The 22,129-nt window shown below is 41.9% G+C and overlaps 2 protein-coding genes across 35 annotated transcripts in view; one reads left to right on the forward strand and one right to left on the reverse strand.

The window, feature by feature from the left end:
• Window positions 1-22,129, reverse strand: part of heph (polypyrimidine tract-binding protein 1 heph) — a 327,260-nt gene that overhangs the window by 98,519 nt on the left and 206,612 nt on the right. For 31 of the 34 annotated variants that reach the window (XM_086986952.1, XM_086986936.1, XM_086986932.1 and 28 more), the window contains one exon: window positions 12,171-12,218. In XM_086986952.1, the coding sequence (XP_086843078.1) occupies window positions 12,171-12,218 (48 nt within the window). Of the gene's footprint in view, window positions 1-3,147; window positions 5,112-9,735; window positions 9,844-12,170; window positions 12,219-22,129 lie in introns of those variants that run through there. The other 3 variants (XM_086986955.1, XM_086986956.1, XM_086986954.1) reach the window with 3 other exon arrangements.
• Window positions 9,991-11,690, forward strand: LOC111248819 (activator of basal transcription 1-like). Its single transcript, XM_022801814.2, has 2 exons — window positions 9,991-10,078; window positions 10,279-11,690. The coding sequence occupies exon 2, from the start codon at window positions 10,419-10,421 to the stop codon at window positions 11,352-11,354; it is 936 nt and encodes a 311-aa protein (XP_022657549.1). The 5' UTR covers window positions 9,991-10,078; window positions 10,279-10,418; the 3' UTR covers window positions 11,355-11,690.

The following is a 22,129-nucleotide window of genomic DNA, read 5'->3' on the forward strand; positions in this document are numbered from 1 at the left end:
GCCATCCGTTAGTTATTTGTGACATTACTCTCAGCACAAGGTATCATCCATTCTTAGCGGCCCACTGTCAAAGGCAACATCGTGGAATCACTGCCATCGACAATTTTGCCCCCCCCGAAAAAAACCTATCCATATATGTCGTATGGAACTGCCCTTCAATCAGCAACTGATAGAAGAATGAAAGACACAATCTTCCGGAGGACTTTTTTTTGCCACCTTTTGCAATCGTTGCTCATGTAACTGCTGCCCCTGCCATCGCATCGTGCTATGGTATGCCCGTCACGTTGCTGAGCATTACGTCCTTCATTCAACATCGTATATCGTTATAAAGTCATAGAACAATTTTCGATCGTCATTATGGTTTTTCGGCTATTTCTGCTATTACAGCAGCAGAAATTGTACAGCTCCACACGTTTCTACACTACCTATTACTGCTGTATCCCAAAAAGCCCCCGTACCCCCCTAAGCAACCACTACTCCCAGCAAAATCAGCCGCACCAATAACAGCCGTAGCGGCAGTACACCGTAAAGTCTAAATCGTCAGAAAACAGTGAATTCACGAGTCTCGGCAAAGCCAGCATTGCTAATACTAGCGCCAACGGCAATCATAGCAACAAGCGCGATTGAAGACCTGTCACGGGGCGGCTAGCGTGGCTGATGTGATGGTGGTTTGTTTTCCCTTTATTTCCACTTCTCGCCATATATATACGTATATATATATATGCCTTGGCATTGTCTTGCTCCTGCTTGTTTCCCTGTATTCACTCCCTTCTGCTAGTTTCTTCGTACCGCCTCAGATCAGGCTTAGCTCTGAACCGCTTCGAGACTCGGCAAAGACGACGGCTCTGTGACGGTAGCAAACGCCACACCACAAGGAGCGCTAGTCAGCGCACGCATTGCTCTTCGCATTGTTGGACCGATGCACGTAGAGCGCAACGTTAACCGGTCCCATTTGAGTAGCATGACATTAGACTCTCGCCTGTTACCGTCGCTGTAAGGGTGGTAACACAATATGCTTCATAGAACATAGTATTCTACGCTTTATAGAACTATGCTGAAAAGCTGCTAAAAAGGAACAACAACGACAATAGCAGTGGGGCATCGTCGTGGCGGTTGTCATCCCAGTCAGTTCAACCCAAATCGCCCTTCAACGCAGCTCAGTTGAAAAGACGACGTAGTGTTCAGCGTCGAATGCCGGCGACAGTGGCGACGCGCAAATGATGCTGTCGGTTCCATCAATGCACCTCCCGTCCAAGAACAGTGGTAGTAGCTCTTGTGCTAGCTAGAAATGAGAAGACCTTGGAGGGAGTCCTTGCCCTGACGCTAGCGGAGCGTTGGCTGGCGATCTCAACAGTCGGAGGAACAGCAACGACGTAAGTGGAGCTCGACGTAGTTCCACGGTCGAAGCAGAAACCGGCTCAGGCTCATTTTGCTGCCTTGTTTTCGAACGCACACGCCACTTGTAGATCCAGAAATAAGGATGGCACTAGCGATAGTAGGAGCATGTGGAGTTAGCAACAGCGTTCGTAGCGATTCTAAACTACGGCTCGTAGAAGCTCCGCAACGTCATTTCGTCCGGCTCTTCGCCCTCTTTAGCAGAAACACAGTAAAGTAGAAATAAGCCTGCCTTGAATAAACAGTTATAATATACGTGAGGATGGCAGAGTTTTGACGGTTTTTCTGTCCTAAGCCGCGGCGAAGCCTTTTGGCGTTACGAAAAGTTTGGCTACCGGTGTACTTTCTAGTAGCCGTTTGCGTTTGTTTCTTTTAAAAAAGAGCTCATGGGCCTCTTTTGTGAGGGGATACCTCTTAGTTCTCGCGCGCAGGTAAATACCCGCTGGTGCCGTTGGAAATCGTCCGGCGTCTTTTTATTGTACTATGACAAAAAAGCTCAGAAAGGAAAAATTCGCTCTTTCAATATGCGAAAAGCCTATGTTTAAAGCAATCGGACGTGCTGCAGATTGTAGTATGACTAATGTCGAACCAAATTCATATATGCTATTACGTAGACGACGACTAAGAGATAGGGTGCTATCGCGCATTTTTCGCGTCATAACTCTCCCTGCTGACTGCTCACCTACAGTGTTTACTGGGTTGGAAATTTGGCCATATTTGGTTGCGTAATAGCTCTGAAAAACACAGCACATACCGGGTGGATCCTGCTCTCAAAGCGCATGCTTGTGGAAAAGATCAATAAATAAGTAAATGCGCACAATGAAATTATTATTAAATGAAGAGTCGTTAGTGACGACGCATTGGCAAAGCCATTATTCGGAATCGCAGTTGATACCATTATAAACCACTCATTACCTAGACCCATTAACATTACTCTTAAAAGTCCGTATTTACGTCTTTCTGATCTTTTGCCCCTCTTACATCGCGCTCAAGTACATTCCGCTAATATATGGAAGACATTGTACTTTATCTCTGTGCTCATTGATAATTTCCCACCATAACCTGATACCCACGCGACGATTCATTTCCAGTTTGACAGATTGACGAAGACTATTCAATTGCATAACAACAGCCATCCCATTGATATAACAGCTAAATCAAACGTTACTACTTCTCGCAGTATAATTCCCTACATCCAGAAACAATTCAGCACCCACAGGTTCTACAGTCTTCTAGAACGCGATCGTGCTGAAGGTTGAAGCGGTGCTGTGAATGCTACAGTACCATGCGCCTGCATATTCGGGCAGACGATTCGGAATAGGCGATGCCGACAAGAATATCAGCAGACGCGAACTGCCCCTGCCATTATTGTCTGTCGTCGTTACAGCATCCACAACGACAGCGGATTCGACTATCGCGGCAAAATGGCAGTGTATAACCACTAAGAATTGCCGGTTTCCCTTGCATCGTCTGCTTGACTCGTACTGTTTTGTTAAGAATTGCCCCGTGGTGGTTGTTGTTGTTGTTGTTATCACCATTGCTTTTGCAGTCGCCCTCTGTTCTGCACAGCTTCGGTATGGCAAAAAGAGACTCGCCAACCCTTCGCTGTTGGCTGATGACGCCAGTAGCCAGGATAGCAGCGATGGCCAGGCGAAACGATCAGCGGCCAAACGTCCCTACCCGCACTAACACACGCATACACAGACACACGCACATAAACATAGCCATAGACAGCCACAGACACATACATACCGTCATCAGCACTAGAAAGTTTTGCTGCGGCGCAGGAGCAGTGCCAAAAGACGTATGCGATAGTAGTGATCGAAACAATTGCAGCGCCGGACAACACCGTGCAGTACCGACCGCCAGCTAAATATGCCACGCCGGCGGTCTTTGGCATGATGCAGGGGACCGCGGTCGCTTTACGGCTGCGTTGGTCACCATCGCCGTCACTGCACGCCATGCGGCGCTCGTATAAACGGATGCTCGTCGGGGCCGAACGCTTTCCCAAGGTCATGCAAAGAACTCCACCGAAACTATCACCGGTCCTGACAGTAACGTTGGCGATGCCAGTCGCCATCATCACCATCACCAATAGCAACAGCAGCAGCAGCAGCAGCACACATGTACCAAAACGATCGTGGTGATGGTTTGCGCCGGCGCCAGCGCCAACGAGACAGACGGCGGCTGGCGGCCATTGTTAATAGCCTCGTCGGTTCCAGCGTCCGTAACGGCTATAACCGCAAGTAAACACGAGTACGAGCAGCCTGCGTAAATGTAACTAACACAGTGTGTGACGACCACTACGCCGAACGCTTCGGCTGTTGATGTCGTGGCTAGGTGAGCCCTATGTAAAGTTAGAGAACAGTCTGGTCGATGACCCAGCAACCAAACAAAGAGCAGCACGTCTAAAGGCAGAAACCGCCACCTGTTAGAGCTACTTTGTATTTGGCGTGGGCCGCATCGTCTGCTACAGTCGTGGCAACAATTCAAAAAACATGACAAATTTGGACAGAACCAGCTGTTGGAAAGATTCGAAAAAAGACACCACTTACTTCAACACGGCATTTCTACTATATGTATAGACGAACATATTCAGATGTTTACTGAAGTCAAGTTGAATATATACACGATGAAGTGGTCGCTCGAAACAAAAAGGACTATACATACGGCGTTACCATTGCCAATCTACAGTCGGTTTTTTGACGATATCAGCTATATCAACGAATTCATTTATTCGAAGAGACATCAGACATAGCAATCTGACATGACTGTTCATGGGCATAATTGATGATCTGTTATAGTTGTTTTTCTTGCAGAAAAACGCTATTACTTTCATCAGAAAAAAAACGAACTATTCGAACACGAGGACAACAAAAAAAAAATCAACTGCGGCCATATATAGTGAAGATACGGACGGTCATTTACATGTAGGTGTTACACCTAGAAACTGTAGCGCCAGTATACGGCTATACAAGTTTATCGTTGTTCCAACAATAGTACCACGCTGTTCAGCTATTGCTCTATGGGCATTTCGATATATAGATCAATTTTTCTTTTTTTAGATGATATTCAGTTTAGACGTTGGATTTGAGGAAGAAAGATATATTCTATTGAACGCTCATTCTGCGCTGAACACAAAAAGACCGGACGGCCTCAGATATCGCCTATTCTTGCAATCAAATAATAGGACAACGCAAAGACTTCTATGGATGGAGTGACCATTTTGCGTGTTTGCTTCTAAGCCTTAGATATTATGCATGTTCCTCGACAAGAAATTCCCAATTTCTGTAAATAGTCCATTGAAGGATCAACGCTATTCGATTAGCTAATTGACGGCCACTAGCGGGACTTGTCTGGCTGTTACTTTGAGCACCATATTTCCCACTTTTGAACAATCTAAATAAAATTTGAGGAAGGACAAAAACTACATGGGAACCTTGAACATTTTGAGTATACGTATGGGCTCTTATTGGTCATGCCGGATCCTTATATCTAAATCAACAGTTTGTTACTAAATTGCAAAACAACAATTATATTATTCAAGGCCGTTATGTTTATCTCTTTTAGATGCCAGTAAATAAAATCAATCTGCTCGCAAGCATCGAGTTCCACCAAAAATTGAAGATGACCAAGTGTGAGAGCAAGCTGTGAGCAACTTAAACTTAATAGTTCAATAAAAAAAAATAACAAATTTCAACCCAGAGTGCTTTCATGGCTTCCCGTTTACCTTGACACATGTAACTTCTAACCAACGAAATGCGCTTACTGCGTAAATTTAGATAAGGAAATAATTACTGATGGGCCCTACGAATCATTTGATTTCGTTTAACCAGGCGTGTTTATACAATGCTATTACAGGATATATATATATATATATCCTGTTATAGCATCCGCGCCAATCGTCGATCAGCGCATACGCCACGTCGCATCACGCAGAAAAGCATGTTCGATGCAGTTCCCTTTGAAATAATTCGCGTTTCTTCATTTAAATACATAAACGCACAGAATTATTAAGGGTCCTTCTTCCTCCAGTTACGTCTGCTTTTTTCGACCGTCTTCGTCTTCTTCGGTTTTTTCTTTTTTCGTTTTCATTTGGGAAATTATGCTGGTTACATCATCGGTACTGCCTTTGGCGCTGCCTATGTCATCAACTAAATGCCGTCGTTAGTCAGCTGCAGTCAAACAGACTTAAGTTTACCCAATTCGCTATAGTATAAAACACGCGTCGCCATCGCATGCACCGAGTTACACGGATACAGACTGGTTCATGCTTATATGCACACAGCTGCGTCGGACTCTCGCCAAAAAGATTTGATGACTTTTAAATAGAAGAGGGAATACATGGACAAGCAATCAAGAGAAACCTACGCATTTGCTTGGACGGTTTTCTTCAGTATCATCAATATCATCAAATCGCTTTATCACGGGTTCGGTCGATATATACTTTTCGATAAATCAAATAGTTCTTCTTCCACGTGAATATATATATATATATATATATATATATATATATTCCCCCATCGAGTATTACCATGATTAGCAGTTTCTGGATATAACGTATATCTTCATTAAGATCTACTACGATGATCAGACAGTTTTTTTAGAATGAAATCGAACAACTAGTGATACGGCGATAAACTGATTACGTAGATCCGTATATAGACTTTGTTTGATATACAATTGATTTTGATTATGTCACAAATTTGCAAGTGCTTTGGGTGTTCATGTTGCGAGTCCCTTGAAGTACTGGGATATCTATACGGTGTCTACTATTTAGAAATTGATATCTTAGGATTTCTCTGCTAAGCATTAATTTCTAGACTGCAACAAATGCTAGGCCGCATCTGATTAAATAACATTGGGTTTCATATTCATCGCCAATTCGCTATAGAAACCAACATCAGAAATTTGCATCGAACTAAGAAGAACGGCTATGAACAGAACTAGGTAAACAAAGCTTCAACAACAGCAAAATAAAAAGTATTGTTCTCGCAAATACTTCATTTCCTTTGTCAAATTTTAGCGGGCTGCTTGTTATTCATATGCCATTTTTAAGACCAAAAGGAAGCCAACTCTGTCTAGAACAGAAGCACAAATTCGTCATCGCAAAAATTGAATATTTGTGTTTGCTGTTCAAGTTTGCCCCAGACGAATCTGCCTTAAGCTAAAAATTACCTTGGCTGCCCAAAATTGGGAGTCTACGTTGTTGCCTCTATTCATATGTGGTCCGAGGGCTCTGAAAAGACTTCCGTAAGACAAGATTCAGGGATTACAATGAAAGGGCTCATTAAACTCGCCCAAATATCATTTCTAATGATCCCAGAATTTCAGTGTTAAAATTAGCGGCCATTTTTGAGAGGAGAGAGTTTATCGATAACCAGATCGTTTATATACGTCCCAACAGTTAGCCTGTTTTAGACTCTTTACGTCTTTCTTAACTCTTCTGTAACAGATTTTCCGTGTAACTGCAAATTGTTTTACATTTGGCCTATTTGAGTGAGACTTTAGCGAATTTACATACTATTGTCGCGATAACAACGAAAACTTTTTCGCCTAATTGAAAACGGAAACTTTTAAAAAGGCCCACAAGGTTTTATTAAAACGAAGCTATTGAACACATGCGGCAGTGGCAAATGTCCCTGTCTATGTATATCCAGAAAGTTTCATTGAAGCTTCTGTTTTCATATAACTGTTTCTATTTAGGTGCTGCTTACAAATAAACAACACATATATCCCAACTGAGATATATATATATATATGTCTTTCGATACAATTCTTGCACGCTGCTCAATCGCGAAAAGGCGCTGTACCTTGTATCGACGGTCTGGTAGGCTAGACTATACGCGTTCAGTGTTTTTGGTGACAAGCTATGACCGAACGTTCATTCTGAGTGCGTTTATTCACAGGATGTATTTTATTCAGCAAATAAACGCGACAATCAGTTCTCCGCAGGTCTAAGACTGACCAACCTTAACACGGCTCACTTTACAGGATGTTTACAGAACAGTGTGCGCCCACTCTCTGTTGGGTCACTGTGAGCTCTCTATCAGACTCTTGTGTGATCTGTTATGATCAACTTTTCGATTCCGTGTTATCATCAGGCTCGGAAGCTGAGCCCATATTAACAATCGATACGAAGGAGTGGTGTCTCATTCGTCACTCATGTACCTAGCTTTGTTGCGTTTCCTCTTAAACCTAATATAACAGCCACTGCTTGATGTTGTCTGACGATTAATGGCTGCTCATTTCTAGTCGTCTGCTCCTGCCCCAGGGGCAGTCTTGATACTGTTGGCGACGATGCCGACTGACATTGAACTAAAATCGACGGCCAAAGTCTCGAAGAAGAAAGTTCTTGACACCTGTATAAATCATTACTGAAATAATCGATAATTTGCAACGGATCGCGCGAGACGTCAGCCGAGCAGCGCACGGTGTTAGGAAGAAACATGATGAGTTCTACATGAACGCTTGTTTCATGTTTGGACAATACAACCACAGCGATAGCGTTCGTAGCATGGTACGAAACAATTGCCGACACGCTTATCCTCGCCCTCTTTAAATTTTTCTACCTTTTTTGTCTAGGTATTTTCAAGAATAAGAATATATTTGGATGTAGTTACCCAATGGTAAATGAACGGTTGCCCCACCTACTCTTTATTCTTGCCACGATGATGGTAGACCACTGAAGTTCGAAGATTCACACATAAATATATTTATGCATTGAACTGACAGTTTTACAAAATTTGCTCAAGCGGCTAGTCTGGCCTAAAACGCTGCAGGGCCGATCAGCTAGTCGGCCTGTGTCGGAACCAAAGATAATCGATACGTCCATCGACGAAATGACTGCTGTATTTGAACAGCTGAGCTTTGCATAAAAACCAAAACGATGCCAGAAGAGTCTAGAATTAACTTGAGTATCGCTTTAAAACGAAGATCAGATAGCATTAACCACTTCGCTGTTAAAACACCATTGGCCGAACCACATGCGCTAAAGCTGTCAAGCTGGAGGCCTTACAAACGGACAAGAAGTCCCTATTTAAACCGCTTTATTCAGTTTATAGAACGAGCGAACTGCTTTACTGGGAAAATTGCAACATCAGCAGAGGCAACAGCTACCACTACCGCTGAAAAGCTAGCTACACGAGATAGAGAAAAAAGAACAATGGCCGATCGCGAACGTTCGCTGAAGGGAAGATAGCGGCTACCGCGAGATGTGACCATTGCCAGCAGACGCGGACAGAGGGTCAGTGAGATAGACAGGTTCCTTGATTCGGAAAAAAACACACATCAACAAACACATTAGTTTCATATATATACAGGGGCGAAAATTTCAGATAAATGTTGTTTATTGTATAAATATGCAATCTACAAATAGATTATACAGATGTTAGATGAAGGCCAATGTCAAGTGACTTTTGCCCTATCCTGTATATATATATATACTATAGTAGTCAGGCACTCCTTGCCATGTCTTCGATTTCACGTCTTGTCAGTTGACGTCGCCAGAACAGCCACCGTCATTTCCAGCGATATCTGAACGTATATTTTTCCGTTCTGGCAAACAGAATCGCTGTTTTTTTTATGCGGCTGCACTTAAGTGTCGTTTCAGTCCTTTGGTGTCAATGTCTTTCAACATCACTGGACTGCAGCAGTGGGATCGCGGCTGTTCCAAGCGCAGTGCAGAGATTCTAAAGATAGTTGTTCTAAATGCGATATACCTCCACAACAACAATTGAAGTTACAACTTAATTTGGCACTGCGAGCATGTCGTTTATGGACTTGACTTATGGGCTATCAAATTAACTTCTGGTGTATACTGTAGACTTGACGACATCAAAGGATTTACGCTGTTTACAAGCTGAATATGCAACTAAGCAAATGTTCATATCTACAATAATTATTTTTATAAAGAAATGTGAATGTTGCGAACATCATATGTTTGTCTACATTGAAAACAGAATCGTTTACCATTTGCTGATATATGGATAGCATAACTGTTACTTATTAGACAATTAGAAAAGAATCTTCTTTTGAAAGAAACACCATGAAACCATACAAAGCATCAACTCAAAGTTAGTTTACCAAAGAGCTAACTAAAGTGGAAGACAAATTAATAAAATAGCGAAACTAAATGATAATATATTATCATACATTAAAAGCTGGCTAATATTAAATAAAGCGCCAGAATAAAAAAAGCGCCAGCGCCCAATATTAGTGTTTAAATAGTCTTCTTGTCGCTTAAAACAAACTTGGTGATCAAAAACTGCCCATAATGAGAGTATCATAAAAAAAACTGCAATTCAACAAAATGACGAAAAATGCAATAACACAACATACTGACACAGCGAATATTCCACGAAACCAATCAGAAACTTTAAAGTGAAGTCAGACATTCTTGCTACACGGCATTGGTTCTTGCGTTTCCAGACCCAGAACATGTTCCGTTCCCCTTTGTATCCCTATATCCAGTAATAGTACCAACATTTACGATGGGAGAGGGTAATAGCAGCCGGTTTGAGGAAGAGAGAGCAGTTTCAAATTTTGCCGCGTTTCGTAACTACGTCAGGGTATGCGGGCCTGCATTTAACTTCTCGCGCGTCGGAGTTTACCTTGTTTTGCTTTGGTCAGTACCGTGCGAGCACGTTGTTGCGATGTCGTTGTTGTGTACCAGGGGAAGTCGGTGAGCAGATGTGGTAACTAGTGCTTGCGGAAATTATATCTAAATGCCCAATTGAAATTGTTAACAATCCTGTGCATTTATGTGCGCTAAGTAGGGTCTAGGTTAAAATGAGTCGATCTAAGTCGTTAAAGCGGTATGTCTATAAGGACCAAACCTGTGTCTTAAACTAATAATGGCTGTTGCCGCGTTAACTGTGGCAGAAACAGGTGATGAAAAGGTAAAAAGACAATCCCGAAAGAAGTTCCGTTGTAGGCCTACAAAAATCGCCGGCGTCGGAAAGCCAACTCGTATTTGCCGTGAACATTCTACTACAGAGGGCAGTGAAGAACTTGCATCACCAATGGATAGAAGTAAATTAAAGCCGTTCTCAGGCTCTGGTCCTATTTGGACTATAGCGACGATGAAAGAACGGAGCAGTATAATTGAACCTCAAGAGACCGTAGAATTCGAAAGTGATTCTGGCAGTAAGAGGGAAAAACATAAAGATGCCGACGAAGATTGTGACGGTGACGGCGGTAATACTGAACAACACCAGGAAAATAGTGAGAATAATGGTGTGGATGAAGATTTTATTGAAGATCCTACCAGTGCGGGTGAAAGCGTCCGGACGACATCACAGGACGTCCAGTCCTCGATGTTCGACCAAGTCGAGCCTATCTATCAAAACACTAAGAAGAAACACACCCCAGGCATAATTTACCTGAGCTATATTCCCGAGGGACTAACAGTCGCTAAAGCTCGTGAGATCCTGTCCGTGTTTGGTAATGTGGGGCGCATTTATTTCGAGCCGATTAAAAGACTGGACAGGAAGACTCGTCCAAACCATCGTTTTGCCGAGGGCTGGGTGGAGTTCGAGAAAAAGCGCATCGCAAAAATGGTAGCGGAGTCGCTTAACGCTAAGCCGGTGGGGGGCAAACGACGTGCTCCGTACCACGATGCCCTGTGGTCGATGAAGTACCTACATCGTTTCCGCTGGCCACACCTTTCGGAGCGACTGGCCTACGAAAAGGCGGTAAAAGATCAACGTCTGCGTACCGAGATAGCCCACGCTAAGCGCGAGGCTAGTTACTATGCAAGAGCGCTTGAAAGGTCGATTCGACTACGGAAGAAGCGGAAAAAGGAGATTAACCAAACGGCTAACTCTGGTAATGACGGTTCTTTGCTTGATGCCTACGCTAATGTGCGACTGAAGAAAACTGAGCGAGAGATCCGTCAAGCAAAGAACCAGAGCTTACAAGTTGATAAGAAACTTCTAATGAGTATATTTTCCAAGTAGTCCAAAAACAGAAGGATAACCGTTTGTAAAGAGAAGCAGGGTGTTGCTATTCTCTTCAATTCTTTGTGCGGAAAATGCGCGTTCTTGTGGTGCAGAGTAGCAGCTTCGGGCCATAAGTACCTTCGTGATGTTGAATTCGCTGATTCAGAAGAGAAAATGGAGCGCTATAGACAATTATACGTGTATATATGAAAACAGTATATGAAAAATAATTATCGTTATATATATTCCCGTTAATAACTAATAATAAACTGGCCTAAACACTTTCAACAAATTCAGCAGTAAAATGTGGTGGTACATAGACATAAGTAAAAAAATAAAGTGCACTGTAAATAACTGTTCGTTCTTAATGGGGCACTCGATTAAATATTCTGTTCGAACAGAATTGAAAAAATATTTTTCGTGTCTTATGTCCAATACTTATGCCATTAGGTGTTACTTTAAAAGACTGGCCCTGCCAGCATGAGATACCTAAATTAATTGCAAATAATGAATTATAATAGCTTGCTGAGCTCAAACCTGGATTACGGCGTGTTTAAATTTAACAGGCAAAAACGTTACCCAGTGCATTATCACAGGAACAGTTTAAATGAACTTGGTGTAATCTTTTTCCGAGAGCTTAATAGACAAAAAGCTCGAAGATAACAGCGTCCGGGCAACATCGCATTGTGCAAGAGTATTCGTCAGAACTCGACCTTGTTTTGCAAATACCATAGAAGCTATTGATCCATAGCATTTCCTATAAATATGGAAAATACAAAAGTAGGTATTATGTATTGCTGCTGAAAAACAAACTAGGGTGGTGTTGCTACATACCTCTTTGCGTTTGTGACCAGGTGCCGTATTCTGGATGAATTGAGCCGCCTGGAAAATATAAAGAATGAGCGAGTGTGAGAAACGATGCTGGTGTTTATAAAGTAAATCATAGTAGGTTCGTGAATAAAACCGGTACGCTTTCTCATCTCTACACACTGCCTAGAAGCGACACAAGTATCTTATGGTTATCTAGCAACAAATATATCTGAATAAACCGACCAGCTGTCTGGGTAGCTCCATTTATGTTTTAAAGAAAAAATGTGTAGTGAATATCGTAACTATGACAGACTGGCTCTGTTTAGTTGCGCATGCGCAACTCGTAGTGCGCTTGTTAATAAACTGAAGCGCCGATAAACGAAACGATTAACTTAACTCAGTTTAAAACTTTAAGGTAGGTAACAACAAATAGGTAAAACTATCGCACTCATATCTAAAATACCCATTATTCCGTGATGGCTTTCAACAAATACAAGGCCTAAATAAAAAGGAATGTGAGACAATTTGTTTAAACAAACAACACTGTTACGTAACTTATATTTCTGGACGCTTATTCACGTCATGGGTCGTTTTTGCCCTCAATCTTGTACCTGAAAAATTTCGCTATAAATCAACGTTTTCTTATGGGCAACATATTTATGGACATCTATTGCCCCAAAAGTCCCTAGTGAGGCCCAAGTAAGAGCCTTGATAGAGCCTTTGAGCTTAGAGCTAGCCCCAATCTAGCTCTCTCTAAGCTGACCGCCAGTGTTGCTGAAAGTTCTTTCGTCAGCAAAGAGCAACTACTTACGATACTTTTGAGGGCTCAGTGCATTTGATGTACTTTTTAAAATCTCTTTAAAAGCGTCTTCCCACATAAATTCCCCATCCAGCGTATACTGCAACTTTGTTTAGTTCTTTACTAAACATTCTGTTTGAATAGAATGCCTGGACCATATACCGACAATGCGGTTATGAGGATACAGTCGATTGAACTGAGGCACTCCGATACGATGGCACACGCGTGAGCAGGAATAGTTACGTTAACACTTTTTTTTATTGGGTACGTCGATTTCCTGCTGCATTTCTCAAGTGATTTTGCCCATTGAAGGGCGAAAGTGCCAGTACACTGGCTGTAATAGATCTTTCTGCAAGGCGTTGTCGTAAAATGTCGACGTCGAGGAATGAAGATATTCGATCCATACAAGTTTTTCCGAGAAAGATCGCCGTTCCTTTCGTATGTAGAATTTATTGCCGCAAAAAAACTCGGAAGAGTTTACCCTCGAGATGAGCTGCCACACCGAAACAAGCTATTCCTATAAACGTGTCTCGTATGTCGAATTGTAGATAAAAACAAACTTGTTTCACCATGCGATATCCGACAACATTTTATTTACTATCGTTTAGGACCTTACGAAGATTACTCAAATTATAACGGGACTTAAAACACGTGAACTAAGCTGGTCTTTACTTGTCGGCTATCAACATAACTTTTATTGAATCACTTGTTTTCAAACCATGTCTCCGTTGATGGTAATAATGGTGGCGTTCTGTCTACATGAATTTTTTGCAATTTCGGTGTATGCACGACACTTCATACACTACGCAAAAAGACTTCGTGTATCAAGTTACTAATTCTTTCCATCTTTAGAATAGTGTATAAACGCATTGCCACGGCTTTGTAACGATCTCCCGTTTACCTGCAACAGGTTACCTCTTCGCCTGGTGGCCAACGTCTCGCGTGCTTTACCGATCGATCAGCTTTCTTGATCGGTAGGCGGCTACCGACGCCATATCTAACGCTTTTCCAACAAAACCCGAGAGCAAGACGCGTCAGGCATTCCTAATGCGTCGACATCTCCGTACACTTTAGCTGCAGTAAACTCGTCACTAAATCAACCTGTAAGCGCTTCCACTAATCGTCTTTCTTTGTCCTGTCGCTACGAAACTATACGACAGTTCAGGAAAACACGCGTTAACCTAGCGCTGCTTAGAAATGATGACGAAAAAAGTTGATTGAGGAAACGATGCAACGCAATGCACGAATAGCATCCTTGCTAATAAAGGATACGTGTAACTCCACATAGCATTTTCCCAGGTTGACATTCACCAAGAAAATAGCGAGACGTCTCGGAATGCAGTTAGTGCGGAAAGGTTCAAGCTGACATAGAAATGAGGCAGATCAATGTGACAAAAAAATAAAGACCATAATTATGAACAGGTGCATGCTTAATGTTATCGACAGGTCTCAGATGATATTAGGAATAGCAAAGCAGGTACTTAGTGATTGTGATTGATAAAATAAGCCAAGGATATCGTTCGATTTATGGACAAACGGATATCAAGGAGAGGGGGATTGAGAGACCAAGTATGCTAAGAAAAAGTCAGTAAGGTGCTAAAAATTATAATCTCAGAGGAAAGTAATCAAGATAGATCTATGTATGCGAAAAGCACAGGTAAGTTAACGGAGAGAGATGAACACATGAAAGGTAACGTAGTTTGCTTGGCAGACGATACTCGATGTGCAGCAGTAATGGCTCTCTATCAGTGAAAACCGGCGAACTCAAACCAACATTACCATGTCGAGCCAAACATCATAAACAATTCATACTTTCTATGATTACTTCTGGTCTGCTATGCTGCTTTTCACTCACACGAGGTATACCGAGTCTGAATTTAGAGCATGGCCTCACGTTTGCTAATAAAGAGGTCACTTTGCAGAATCTATTATCAAATAACTCAATCGACCTTGATGCGGAGACTGTATACGTAAATTCGTGCCCATCGACATTGTCGCCTTTACCTAGCCACTGACCGTTCTGTACACGGCACTAACGCGGACGCACAGACCAGGAAGGCCATCATGACCGGCTGCTGAAGAAAATTCGTTAGAAAGAGCAAAAAAAGTGCAAAAAATATGCACATTGTGCTCGTAGTCGTGTAGGACTGCTGTAGTCGGAGCGGCCCCAACTCCCGAAACGGTAGCACCCGAAAGATTTCTTCTCTACGACCGAGTCATTAACCTGCTCGCGTGCTTTTACTCTTTCTCAACAGGGACAAGTTTCTTTAATAAAGACGGCACTGAAAGGGGCACAGCGGAGAAATCTCTGGTTATAACCCAGTCTTCACCTGCTGCTGCTGCCGCCGTTGCCGTTGGTGATGGGGTCGTTAGCTTCAGCAGAAGAGGCGCAGCACTAATGAAAGCTTTTGTCAAGGGCTTCGCAGTGGAGGCAACAGCAGCAGTTATTGCCATGGTGCTGCTCCTCGAAGCGAAACAAGTTCCCTTAGGAAGCCCGTTCGGGCTGATTGCTCTCAGCGCGTCAATCTATCTTTCTTTTTTTTGCAAAACTTTACTCTGCTAAACACTCTCAATAGCGCAGTCGGTTAGTCCTGTGGGCTGTCGGAGCAACAAGGAAAATGGCATAGAGACGATATAGGAAAGTCACCGAAAACGACCACGTTGAAGTGTGCTTTCGGCCCACTAGCGGCTGGCCCATATTTTTATGAGCCGCATTGCATGTCGGCTTCTGCCACCATTACTGTAGTAGATGTCACACGTATACACGTTTTAGTTGTTTGTATTATGTCGTGGCCTATGAAACATCGGCAACTATGGCCAACTAACAGATGTGGTTTAATGCGCATCATATTGACACCAGTATCGATTGCAAAGGAATTTTGTCTCTAGTGGGTGATAATACGGTTTAGTGTATGAATTCTTTGGACATAAAGTCTAGGAGTAAGCAATGCATTTTCCTGCTTTGTAAAAAAGGGCCTAATAGGTAGACGTAAATTTAACTCGGTGATGCTAAGCGGCACTAAAGCTAAAAGCATTAAATCTCTAAATAAGGTAAATCCGATAACGAATAAATGGATATACGCAAGAATATCATTCACTTTTGGTCCCGCTTCTTGAGATTGCTAGCGATAGTCCAATAAAAACCTGAGCACTAGAACGTGGTTGCTGTGTTTAGTTCTACAAATTTTCTGCCCGAAGCTAAATGTATGACACCAGACGACAATCTAACTCTACCTCTCGCCCTATACAAGCGGTAATCAACGAAACCAAACACTTCGTCGGGACAACACAATCCTTCAAGGCACTTTTGTCATCTTAACTGTTAAGATGCGCGTATCGGTCGGGAAATTTCACCTTCCTGAGCTACATATCATGCACAACAGATCAAAAAGTCAAATATTATAAATGACTAACCTAGAAAAGTAAGAAAAATATATTCGCAGTGCACAATGAAACTTGCAGGATTTACCGGACTTCGTCGCGCTATCTAATAGCGGATCCACGCTCACGGAAACCTTTTCCCGTCGAGATCGTACGTCACGACTTCTCGTTGGCGTGTTCGCGTGAGTTGCAAACGATGATATCGAATAGCTGCAAAAAGGATCCGCATCAACGACGCGCGTCTTTTCGACATACCGCGTCCACACTAAGAGATAAGAGCAGTAGCGATATTTTAAACATTACCTCTGAAGGTGTCGTAGAGTTCGTTCCCTCCGCTAAAACGGTCACAGACCCGAGTGTGATATTGAGGATGGGTCATTTCTCGCTGTTTAGATCTCGCTGCCATTTAAAGATCGACACCCAATGTAATCTGGCCCGACAAAGGGTTCGTCCAATAAAGATTATTTTCCACCTATCAATACTCACTAAGTAGAATAGAAACGAATTCAAGATAATTCTGTCAGTTTTTCTTTATTGTCCAAAGGTCATGATTCGACGACGGTTTCATTAACGTCGATGGCTTCTACTCCTAAACCTAACGCTAATACGTTTATATAGAGACTGATGCTTAGCATATTGTTACACGAATTTCGATGATTTCCACATAGTGTTTGTACGCAGTTGTAAAACACCACTTCCTTCTCAGTATCGCTGCCGCTCTTCGCTCTTTTGATTTCTTTGTGGAGTTCCATGTTGCTCCAAGTCCCACTGGTTATCCAAAAACAACCAAAAGTAATAAAATAATTCGAAGCTGTGTTATCTGTTATTACCTTTTACTTTCTTGCCTTAGACAAGAGAGTGAGATAATTCGGAAAAGCATGACGTTGCATTTCCTTCTGCTGAACGTAAGACAACGCCGGTCTAGCGATCTACGATCTAGAACGTTGGTAACTGTTACAATGTATCCCATCCGGATGTACTAACTCCACTGATACGCGTATGTGACGCCACATAAGAGCATAACGGTACTTGCCGCTATGCGGTTGCCCTTAAACTGACCGAAAAAAATCTGTCACGCTAGATATTTAAAAAAGATCGTTTTTCTTGCTACTTGTCAGTCTAGGGAAAATTGCAGTAGGATTGAGTCGCGTCGCTGCCAGTCCAAATGAAACAAAGGAAACTAACTAGGATACAGATAGTAATGTTTTCTTTGTGGGCTGCACGTGCCGAACACACGAGTCGGCGAGTACATCATAAAGACGAAACGACTGCCTCCAGTGTGACCCGTAAAATTCTAAAATGCGTGACGCCACACAGATATGCGGCTTCCGAGAGTTCTTAGGTTGCTTTTACTCATAGAGTACTCAGAGTTTGTCCCAGAAAACCAAATACTAAACAAATTGTATTCGAAAATAATACAGTGTTTTAACTATAAGGCAAAAGTAATAGAAGTAATAAAGATAAAACGAAGTACCCCTGGTATGGCTATATAGGTGAAACAAAATTACATAACACAATTCAGTCAAGCTAAGTGCAGCTAGGATTATTCATTCATCACATGTAAACAGTGAAACAGCTGAAAATCGGGTTATTCCAGAGGCACGCGTCTTATTTGTGGTGCAATAAAGAATAATGAACCTCACAAAGAACGAATCATAAAGAAATGGTATTATATCATTCCAAGCTACAAGCAAACAAGGTGAAAAAAAAGTAATGGTTAGGCGACCGATAATAAAGCAAAAAACAACCTGGGCATTCCTGACCCAAAAAAAGCTTTCATTGTAAGGCTCATTCATTAAAAACATAAAACGTTATTAAATGAATTATACCTATTTATAAAACAGATACTTATCGGCAACAAACGTTTTCTCGGTAGCCAGTGACCTATTTGGGCTTAGGCTGCAACTCTATTAAAAAATTTTAAAAAAACTACATCCCTATACGCTATCTGAAAAAGCTGTTATGATATGATTAGGAGATTTCTACGACCACTGAAATTTTTGATACGTAGTTCTGTCAAGCTTGAGTGAGGGTAATCATGGATGTAGTATATAGGCCATTGCCGTAAGATTGGGCAGTATTTTTAATACTCCATTTATTCTGCGCAGTTTGCTGGTTCTCGCCGTTTCTCGCGGACGCAATGCTATCAATAGCTTGATGTGACCAACGAAAGTGTCATAGCTATTACAAAAATAACCAACCGACATCGATTCATACGCAGAGACACTTGCATAAATCGTCTGCTTACTTGTCACCCATCGTTCAACGCTCCGGCAACGTTGAAACGTGTGTATATATGCGCGTGTTCGCGTATCTATAGGCTAGCGAAAGCCGCAGTTGTCCAAGCACTTCAATTTCGTCATTCAAAACTCGTCGATGACGAGTCAATCGAACTAAAAGTATCGAGAGAATACAACGAAAGGGAAGGTATAGTATAAACATACGATTTATCAAATAGCAGTAGTCTCTTAACCGCGTGATTATATGCCTCACTAGCGCTTGTTTCCCTTCAAGCGTTTTCATTTCTACCGCTGCCGGCGCTGTACTCTGCTACAGAAGCTATTCCTCAGCCTTCAGCAAAATGGGCTTGAGATCAAACGGCCGCTGTAAGACTGTCCGCCTTCAATAATAGAAGACCAGTTGCACCGAGTTACAAACACACTAAATGCAGCAGCTGCGACAAGAGACAAATATCACAACAAATCGTAAACTATTTCAAGTAGTTTTCGCATAAAAATTAGACGATGACTGGAAATAAGAAAGGGCAACCGGCGCTAATTGTCAAGTCCTCTTGCTACAATAAGAGCCAGACCGCATTCTGGCATTCGTGGAAATATCTTTCAAAAATGCAGTGCCTCGTCCTCATTTACTCTAACCAGAACCATAACTCTGATATTCTTCAACTCTCTCCAGTCTACAATATCTGTAATAACACACCGAGAGTGAAATACAGGCACTTGTTGTAGTAACAGCATAAACGGCAACCGGGTATTTTCATAGCGAGTTCTCGAGATTGTGAAGTGATTGGTGTTGACAGATCAACATAAACCTGTTGCCGAGTAGAGCACTATCTGACGCGAGTAGCAGTTGGCGTTACGCTTGCTATGTCAAGAAAAACGCATGTTTGTTTAGAGCATTCACTCTAATAGGCCGGCCTGCTTGTAGGGGATGGTCTAATAAAAATAGGCACATTTTCTCACTTTCAATGTATATATATATATATATTTCTTTGCCTATCGCTGGAAGTCGTCTGCCAGATTTGATGCTTAGCAACCGTCTACCGATCGATTGCCCTCTTCTCATCTAGACACAGTTACATGCTATCGAATCAATCAAAAAAGCCATTTCTTAATAAGAGTAAACATCGCCTTTGTTCCGTTTTCACTGGAGATGTTCTGGAAATGTAAGGGTAAGGTTACGAAGCCTATTTCACAAAGCATAAAACGCACTTTCGGACGGGTGTTCGTGTTCCGTCTAAGCACAAACCCAGCGAAGGCGATCAAGAAGCTTAGACGCCAATGTGTAATATGATGCTCTTAGTCATCTTAAACAAGACTGTAGCAAGCGACTTCGTGATTGCGTTCACTCAAGGCACTGTTACCAGATATATATATCAAATCTATATAATAGATAAACAAATCAGAAAATGAGTCATTTGACTGCGATAATATACGTAAACAGATATACGTAAGCTGAAGTGTACCAATGAATGAATCAATGAACCAGCGAACTTTCGTAATAACTTGACACCTTTTAATCAATAGAAATATGCATACAACAGTATTGTATACGTGCGTAAAAAGCACGAAGCTTTCCATTTGTTTTCCTGTTGGTGCCATATGTTGTCAAGACATTCACGCACACGATGACCGATTTTTAAATTTTTCCGCCAAAACTACACAAGCCATTTGAAACATGCACCTAACCTAAGACATTAGTCGCCGATGCCAACAAGTGAAAGTTTCCATGACGCCATTCTTTCCTCTATATATACACATACAAACGCGTTCACACAGATTGTTCCTGTTCTTCCAGCATTTGAAATGTGTATGCGAGTTTTTAATTGGTTGGTGCCGCTACTTGACTACCGTTCGGTGATGAGATAGATTATCGTGTAATATTGTCCTGCTCAGGTGGTAACTGAATAGCGAAAACATTTTTTGAGCTCGTTCAATACTTAACGCTGCATTACTAGCAGCAGCAATAAAGTTATGTGCTTAAGTTAGCCTAAAAATATTGGTAGATCTGGGCTTATATATAAAAATTGATTTATATTTGGTGCTTAAAGAAGCTGGCTTAAGAAATAATAGATGAGGAATAACAGCTGTCAGAGAGTTTCGATGCTGTGTGAAACACATCTCATAGCTAGCCTGTAACGTTGATGATACATACAACAACGATAAATATATTGTTGAAGACACAATAAAGCTTAAGCAAACTACTTTCGTTGAAGTTACTACTGTTGATATGGGCTACTGGTTCACAACCCACAACCCGTTTGACCTTGTTCACGTTAATAATCTTCGCGTGACCTGAACGGAGAGTAGACATATATATATACATATATATATATATATATATATATATGTCGTCGTCCATTAAATAAGGGCGGCCGAAAGCCGGCTTAACACCATTCTAATTTTATCATGCTCAATTTCAACTTAGTTTTCCAGTAGTTCAGTTCAACTAACAGTAAGCGAACTGGAGGAACTTATGGGCTGATGGTCTGGCTTTCTCGGATTCGTGAACCTTGCGAAGCACTCGACCGACTGTTTAACCATCCTTACAAACCTTACAAAACGCATCGCCATAACGCTACAGACGTTAGCATGATATTTGACCATACGACACGAGTCAGCAGTCTAAAGGCTAGCTTTGGAGACCATTACCGAGTGGAGCCCAGACGTAAGCGATGATAGTAAGCAACAGCAGCAGCGGCTTGTTGTTACGCTAGACCTCCCTTTTGTTCATCTATAGCAGACAGGCAAAGACCGCTAAGTTTGTATGAGTTCGCTCTTATCGAGAAGCAACAGGGGAACTAGGGCAAGGCAGGCAGTAAGTGTCTACCATTATACTGCCTTCTCCTACTTATTTCGACGCCAGAAATGCAAAAAGATCTACCTTGACAAACTATATCTTGCTGGCTTTGGGCTACTATGCACACAAATGATGCTGATCAGGTGAGCATACATACTTAGGAGCTTATGGATAAATAGTCCCTAGCTAATCGAATCATGCTTCGCAAGAAATTTAAATTGCCAGTAACAATTGAACCTTGACTTACTTATAATCATTGCCATAATACTTGCACATATAAGCAATCGCAAAAATCCCAACACAATAGAGTAATAGCCACGCAAGAACCATCAATACCAAATTTTTATAATTTATACACACACTTTTAGTTTGAAGCGAAGGATTGCAGTCGTAAGAGTCACGGTACGTGTAATACAGGCAGAACCGTTATTTAACGCATTACTTATTGAATTAATAAAAGTACCGTTATTCTGTATTTATCTAGACATTCCTAAGCAATCCTCAGTCGAGACTGTTTAAGTAGCAGTTCATCTGTGCATTGTTGAAAGGTTCTTATCTTATTTTATCTACAACCACCAAAATCAGTTGAGCTCCTAATATATATATACCACTTAATACAACCTCCCCTGTTTTCCTTCCCCCGTATCCACCGCAGAATTAAACATCTAGTCTAATCCATGTTCTGATGTAATGCAATAGACGTCTAGCTGATGAGGCTAAAGGGCGTAAAAAAGCTACAGCTTATAGAGAGGCAGAGACTGCTCTT

This window comes from Varroa destructor, unplaced genomic scaffold (assembly GCF_002443255.2).
Source record: "Varroa destructor unplaced genomic scaffold, Vdes_3.0 BEIS01000004.1, whole genome shotgun sequence".
Classification (NCBI taxonomy): Eukaryota; Metazoa; Arthropoda; class Arachnida; order Mesostigmata; family Varroidae; genus Varroa; species Varroa destructor.

Excerpts from the sequence above, each read along its gene's own strand:
- LOC111248819 (XM_022801814.2), top strand. The coding sequence starts at position 10,419 with ATGGATAGAAGTAAATTAAAGCCGTTCTCAGGCTCTGGTCCTATTTGG.